The 7,691-nt window shown below is 37.7% G+C and overlaps 1 protein-coding gene across 1 annotated transcript; it reads right to left on the reverse strand.

Moving 5' to 3' along the window:
* Positions 1-1,726: 1,726 nt before the first annotated feature.
* Positions 1,727-6,470, reverse strand: LOC141810147 (lipid droplet assembly factor 1-like). The gene is made up of 5 exons (XM_074697512.1): positions 6,334-6,470; positions 5,975-6,091; positions 5,708-5,876; positions 5,401-5,546; positions 1,727-2,802 (listed from the first exon to the last, which is right to left on the reverse strand). The coding sequence occupies exons 2-5, from the start codon at positions 6,080-6,082 to the stop codon at positions 2,758-2,760; spliced, it is 468 nt and encodes a 155-aa protein (XP_074553613.1). The 5' UTR covers positions 6,083-6,091; positions 6,334-6,470; the 3' UTR covers positions 1,727-2,757.
* Between the last annotated feature and the right edge of the window lie 1,221 nt (positions 6,471-7,691).

Consider the following 7,691-nt stretch of genomic DNA (forward strand, 5'->3'; position numbering starts at 1 on the left):
ACACAGTTGTTTTTCAAAACTGGGAATACAATCAAATAAATATCCTCAAAAAATTCTCATGCTCTTTGCAATTTTTTGCAACACAGAACTGTTTTGAGAATTGTTTTTCAGTAAAACGCTACATATTATGATTAATAGATGTGGGTCTGACATCTTCAATTTTTCATCAGGGATGCAAAATCTGTATCTTTTTTTAGTTGCACTAAAATGGCCTTGAATAACCTGTTTCTAATGACAAACACTATACTCTGTGAAAGTCTTCATCCTGCCACTGGGCCTTCAAACTAAGCAAAGGGGAAGAATGTCAAAGCACCACATGTTCGATCAGTCAAACTTTTTTTGTATAGCACTTTTCATACAGGAATTTTTAAATACAAAGTGCTTTACAAATAAAATAAAATGAAATAACAAGAAGTGTAATAAAAAGCTGAAAATTGCATAATTGAATAAAGTGAAAACATAGGACCCCCACAACCCTCCCTCCCCCAAACCACATTCAATATACACACACACAAAGACATAAAAAGGAAATTCTGTCCGATAACAGAATTAGAATTAGAGGACTGTGGAAATGCCATCTTGAATTAAAATAAGGAAACACAGGAGCTAAAACTAAAACAGTAATTAATCAATTAAAATTGAATAAACAAATAAAAATAAAAATACTTGAAAATACTAGGGGGTAATATAGGTAAATGTGTAAATACATAAATAAGTAAAATAATATATCAATATATAATAAAATATAATACAAATAAAAGATAGTAAACAATGTGGCCATGGTTACATGTAGGATCTCCAGACAAACACAGAAGAAAAAGTAGTAAAAATATCACTGAAGTAGAGTACCTTTCACATTTGAAACGATGCGTTACCGATGCCCGATACCAGGCAATTGGTACTGGTACTCAATGGTACCACTTTTCGGTCCTTTTTTGTGGTAATGTGGTAAAAAATATTAATTTGTTTAATGATAAAATGTAAAAAATGTCCAGCATGGAAAATCAACTACTTTTCCACTCCCTCACTGTCACAAAGATGCATTTAGGTACCTAAACATGGTATCTTTTGGTTTTAGATGAATCGGTACCCGGTACTTTTGCCACAATTCGGTTGGTGCCTATAAAAGTACCTAATTCGGTACCCATCCCTACACTGAAGCCACAAAAAGTTTGGTGTCCATGACCAACAAATGAACCATACAACGTAATGATCCACTCCAAATACAAAGATTATGAAAAAGAGACGAAAAAATTACAAGAAACAGACAAAGAAGAGAGAGCTGCTGCAAAAGACAGCCATAGCCAACAGGGTGGTGCCTAGCCAAGAGAAAAAAGATACGATACTGTCAAATTAAACACAGTGCCAGAGATTCCAAGAAAACCATTGAGTCTATCTAAAAGAATTTTGTGATCTACAGTATCGAATGCTGCACTTAGGTCGAGCAGCATTTTGTTTGTGGTAAAATCTGTATCCTTTATGTTGTTGAGCAGATGGAGAATGTGTGTTATTTCTTTACTTTTGTCCTTTTTCAGGGTCTAGCTTTGGGTTATCTGTGTTTAATCTTTTGCCGTTATTAAAATAGCCCTCTGGCTCTCACTGATTTATTGGTGCTAATCTTAGCTTCTTTGCAATGAGGAAGAAACGCAGGCCAGTTTTATCGAGAGACATCCAAAAACTAAGAACATTTTATTAATCGGTTTAATCTTATTGATTTTATTGCCAGTTACAACACCAAAAGTACAAAAGACAAACATACACTGAAATACATGGGGGGTTCTCAAGTTTTTTCTGCTCAGATCAATGAGTATTCATCGAACGTAACAGGCAGAACTCAGGAAGCATCAGATTTAATGAGCTAGCACCAAGATACATTGAATTGCAGCTGTGATAATTTTACTGTCACAACAGTAGACAATGTGTTTGACAGAAACATGTATTGTTGTGTTATTGACATCACTGAAAATGAACGTTAATTTTCTGAAAGACAGTGAGTTTTAAAGTGCTGTCACACAGCAACATGATAGGAAAGAGGGAACAGCTCCATATTTTATTTTGGTATGTTCACAACATTCAGGAGTGCCTTTTTGGGCTTCTTTTACAAAGTAAAGCTTTTTTTTCTCCCAGTTTTAAACATTTGTTAACTTTTGCAATATGTAACATTATTTTGATAAGTGCAAAAAAACAGTTCCATTCCATAATACAACCTCTAACCCACCCATACATCCTCTAAGGATGTACAAATGCACTTTAACAGTAACACATTCGTAAACATGTAACGATTCTTCTGTAGTGCAATTCTCACCTGATAAGCATGTGAATCACACACCTGCACACACACAAGCATTTCCAGGCTGATAATCCCTGATGGATGAGTGCATGGCTTTCTGAATCACATATATCACACTGCCACTCCACATTTCCTCTTCTGCTTGATATAGCCGCCATGATATCAGTGTGCATATTTTGTCAGTTAAGGCATCTAACAGATTACTTATTCTTTTCTATAGCTGTGATTGAAACATATATAAAGATAATGATGTGTTATAGTGAGAGTTTACACGTACAGTTACCACCAGGGCGTTGTTTTCTGAAGTATCAGCAGATCCCAGAATCAAGCCACCATACAGTACATCCAATGTACTGTATCCTCTGATCCCTGATCCACCAGGTCTCAGTGTTGCTGGTTTAAGGCCCTGGGTCACCCAGAAATTTAAGTTTTTCCACATCAGATGGAAAAAAAGAGAGATGAAGTCTCTACATGTCCTTCTGTCCTTCACTCTGCTCCTCCTGCACGTCACCCTGCGCGTTAAAGACGTCACACAAAGGAAGAGAGGAGAGGATGACGAGTCAAGTTTACAGTTTGGAAAACACAGATATGGTCTAGCAGTTAGGTCCCATGAGGTTAGTCCTCGGTTGGTTGTCCTGAGGTCTAATCCCACTCCCTACTCTCACCCTGTTTCCTGCTTCATCTACTGTCCTGTCCTCTCTGGATAAAAAAATAATTTAAAAAATCCAGAAAGAAATATTCATACCTGACACCCACAGTTTGAAGAAAGAAGCTGTCACATGGTTTTAAAATATCATCATTATCTAGAACAGTCATTCCTAAAGTCTGGGTCCTGACCCATAGATGGGTCGCCAGAGATTTTTTTTTTTGGGGTCGCCAAATTAGTTTCCATGATGTTTACATGAAATTCATGCTTTCCTTAACCAGAAGAAGTCTCCCCCACAGTGATTTGTTTACTGATGATTGGCTCCTCACACTGTCATATTTGCTCCTATAGAATAGGATAGAATAGAATAGAATAGAATAGAATAGAATAGAATAGAATAGAATAGAATAGAATAGAATAGAAGTTTCTTTCTTGTCTGTCATGACTGACAGAAACTTGAATTTAACAGGCTCATTAAAACAAATACAAATACAAATTGGAGTTCTCACAAAATTGAAGGCAAAATACAGAGACAGACTGGATGCTGCGCTCAATACGTGTGCTGTTCTCTCATCTTGTACACATGACTGGGATACAATTCTGAAAAGCAAGCAGGCTATTCCGTCATAGTAAACATGTATTTTCAGAGTGTAAGCCTAACAAAGTTGTAATGCATTTTTCAAATATGTCTCTTAGGCCTTTTAGCTGGTACCAAAGATGTATGATGATGCAGAAACATGAATAAAGAACCTTTATTTGTGCACATTTATCCTGTCAATGGATTTACTGATTGGACATATTTTGGATTGGGTCGCCGTGGCTTATTCCTCCAAAAAAGTGAAGAAAAGTTTGGGAAACACTGATCTAGAACAAGCACTCTGCACCTTTAACGTCACTATAACTAACCACCTGGCAGGACTTGTGTAAACTTGAACGTCATGTGAAGGATGACTACAGGCTGCTCTCCTGTAAACAGACCCGGATAAAATCAAGAGACCTTTAAAAGAAAGTCTTCTCAGTCAGGTTCCGCAAAGAATAATCAAGCCCTGTGATTTTAAGTTTTAACATGATTTTTTGTGGTTGAACCTGAACTTTAAAAACAGCTTTCAAACTCCTCTTGGGTGACGTGACATAACTCTTAACCAGGGCAGGTTAATCTTGATGTTAGGTCTGAAATTATGGATGTTTATTTGGTGCCTCTCTGCTTACTGTAGTTTAGCTGCTGCAGCTTCCTCTTCCTGCTGCCATGGTGGAAAACGACACCACTGCACTTTGTCAAAATTATTTCATGTAACAAATCAGCAGTCAGCTCAGATGATAAATCAAACATGATGAGCGGTTTGTAAAAAATGGGATTGAAATATTTTTGAAGCACTTTAAGTTTGACCTTTGACCTTCAGAGTTAAGCATGCAGGCGCAGTTTTTCAGATTGGTGTCAGCAAAAGCTGGCTAATCCGGAGAAGACGAAACACCACAGAACTGTGCATGAGACAATATTGAAGAGGCTGACAACAGCGTTTGCTCGTTGACTGACAGAAGACTCCATTCTACAGGTCATTCATATGCTTTACTAGAGTTGCACGCAAACAGAACAGAACACCGGTTATTGTCCGGGCCGATATTGGGCATTTTGAGGCATATCAACAGCAGCCTTTTTTTCCTTTTTTGTTCTTTTTTCTTTTCTTCTTTTTTTTTCTTTTCTCTCCTTTTCTTTCTTTTTTTTCTTTTATTTCTTTTCTTCTTTATTTTCTTTTTTCTTTTCTCTTTTATTCCCTTTCTTTTTTCTTTTTTCTTTTTTTCTTTTCTTCTTTTTCTTTTTTTCTTTTCTTCTTTTTTTTTCTTCTTTTCTTCTTTTTTTCTTTCTTTTCCTTTTTTTTCTGACAACAGTAGTTATTACAGTTATCGCAGTTACATTGAAATTTTGGAAAACTTCATTTAATGTACGAAACTTTAGCTTTTTATTTTTAGCTAGCTAGCTTTTTTATTTTAAGTTTTTTTTTCCATTTAGCTTTATTAAACATGCTGCTGAGCCTGGGAGCTGTTTAATAAACTCATGCTTAAATGTATTTGAATAAAGTTAAGTGTTGGAGTTTGTATTGTTCAAAATTTTGACACCAATATTTTCACTTTGACTGCAAATTAATATCGGCTTCAAATATCAGTTATCAGCCTCCTTGTCTACAAATAATTGGTATCGATATCGGCCCTAAAAAATCCATATCGGTCCATCTCTAGAACAAACCCTGTACTCTGAAGCTTCTCCTCAGGTGTCACAGTGCAGCATTAGTTTAAATAACAGCTCTTACAAACCAAGATCTCTCGTTAAACTCATGTGATTCTCAAATACAGACACCTGTGGGACCCACTTTACAGACTTAAAAAAAATCCTGACAGGTAATCACAAAACTACACAAAGGCAAAGAAACACACTGACTAACCCAGCTGATTGTGTATGGTACATTACCTTCGAGAGATGCCGATTGTAGCGGTTGAGGATCCCAGAGATGGTTAAATAAAGCACGTTTGAGATGAATGAAGCCACCACTGAGAACAAGGCGATGCCGGCGAGAACGCTGAGGAGAGTCAACCCTCCTACAAACAACAGGAACACTGGAATACAGAGATATGACACGTTTCTGGTTAAAGATTGAACCACTGTCAGACGGTTTGTGATTGTATGGACAGGTGGATGAGGATTTATTAGCAGCTGATGGTATCAGGATATGACTGTAAATGGGTGAAACTATTTACACACAGATGTTACCACCTACCTTCAAAGAAAACAAAGCCTACAGCTGACATCAGGACAGTCACTGCAGCAAAAGTGAGGAACAGTCCCACAGGCAGTGCAGCCAGGCTGCTGAAGAGCACCGCAGTCAGAGCTAAGACGGGGTGACTGCTGAGGTACAGCCCGAGTCTGGAGTTCATCAGCTTTGTTACCTGTGAGAGACAGACAGACAGACAGGAAAAGTGAGCTGGTTTTCTGGTTGTATAGTGAGATTGAATTGGACATGTGAGGGTCTTGATTGTGCTCTGACCCTGGGGTCTTCATAAAAGCGGTTCATCTGGGTAGACCAACTCTCCCACAGCTGCTGAAAGTCGGTCGCAGCGCCTCTGGGCTCTCTGGGCTGCACCTCCTCAGACATCTTTCCACCCTGAGGACAAGAGAAGAACTGAGCTGAATCACATACGACAGCTGATAGGAGGACATTTCAAGAAATTAAACTTCAGCTCAATGTTACATCTCTCTATTTGAGTCTTAGGAGAAGAAACGAACATGATTATTTAACATCTTAAAGTGAAAATGTCTGAAGATATTTAGCTGAATTAAACTTGAACTGTGAAATATATCACCTAAAAACACTTCTGTCATAAATTAAAGTCAACAAGTACAAACCTGATCTGGACTGAGAGCCTGGTTTGATCCTCAGGAGTCGACAGCTCCCAACACACCAAACTCTGTCCTCAAGTTACTTCTGACACACAAACACTGACAACACACCCTTTTTAAACACACACCTTCTTCTTCTTTTAGTCTCCTCCTCCTTCCTCTTCCTGCTCAGAGAGTGAAAAGGCCTGCAGGTGTTGATGCTGCCATCTTCTGGTCAATGATCTGCTCCAACACAAAGGAAGTACAGTGAAATTTGAGATGTGTTGTGTAAAGTGGTTTATGTTTCAGTTTTTAAGATCCGGACTTTGACGCTCCACATCTGCCTCTAGTGTTCCCCAAGATTCTTGACAAAAATATAAATTTGTGCTTTTAAACACAAGATACTCTTCATAAGTCAGTTGTGGCTCATTATGATTGAATTAAAATAACAAGACAACCTTGAATGAGTTTTAGAATGTCCATATTTCTGTTTGAGGAAGAGGTTAGCATGTGAATGAACTCTACACAGGAACTACTGAAGCCTTTTACAGTATCTTTTTTATTTTCATTGTCTGTTGCTATGCAGTGGATGTGCACAGGGGGGCAGTGTGTCCACACCTTTAACTGCATCACATCTATTCAGTAATTCTTTGATTATCCTGAATGCTCATAAAAATCTGCAGAAAAAAAAAGGAAGAAGGAAAGAAATGTGGAAGTGCGTCCTCAGAAAAAAACATCAGAACTTAGATCTTAGAATAAAAAAAAGTAAAAAAAAAAAACAGTCTTAGTTTCTTTTTATTGTGTTTAGTTGTTTTCATATTTTAGGAGATTTCTGGGTTTAAACTTATCTGTTGATAGTTTTTTGGTTCGAGGGTTCATAAATGGTGTCACTTATATTGTGCTGATCCCAGGTTCACCACTGAGCGCTACAGGAAATCATTCCTGCCCATGGCCATCAGACTGTACAACTCTTCACTCTGAGTGTCTCTTAGTTTCACTCTGGATTGCACTGTATAAGAAGTAGGTGCAATAATTAGCTTCTGTGCAGCATACATATTTAAAGTATGTGTGCAATAATACGTAACTTATGTTCCTATTTTAGTACCATATTCTCAGCAAATGCTCATACTTATATTTTATAGTTGTATTCAATTTCATGTGCACTTGCACTTCCATTTTTTCCCACTTTCAAATATTTATGTATTCTGTAATTTCTTATATCTATCTGCCAGTGCTTGTACTGCTTTTTTTTTTTTTTTTTTTTTTTTTTTACGGTCTGCCTGCCACACCGGGAGCTGTTTCTGGTCCACTGATTGGGGCGCTGTCCCGTGGATGGCTCCAGCCCTGGTAGCTAGAGAGCTCTACACCTTGGTGTGGAGCCTCCT

The sequence above is a fragment of the Halichoeres trimaculatus genome, unplaced genomic scaffold, assembly GCF_033239565.1.
Source record: "Halichoeres trimaculatus isolate MK-OKI-2021-1 unplaced genomic scaffold, fHalTri1.1 fHalTri1_scaffold_20, whole genome shotgun sequence".
Taxonomy (NCBI): Eukaryota; Metazoa; Chordata; class Actinopteri; order Labriformes; family Labridae; genus Halichoeres; species Halichoeres trimaculatus.

Coding starts and splice junctions, on each gene's coding strand:
- LOC141810147 (XM_074697512.1), bottom strand. CDS start 6,082: ATGTCTGAGGAGGTGCAGCCCAGAGAGCCCAGAGGCGCTGCGACCGAC. Junction 5,547..5,707: donor AGGCTTTGTTTTCTTTGAAG/GTAGGTGGTAAC, acceptor TCTGTATTCCAG/TGTTCCTGTTGTTTGTAGGA. Junction 2,803..5,400: donor ACAATCGGCATCTCTCGAAG/GTAATGTACCAT, acceptor TTTAACGCGCAG/GGTGACGTGCAGGAGGAGCA.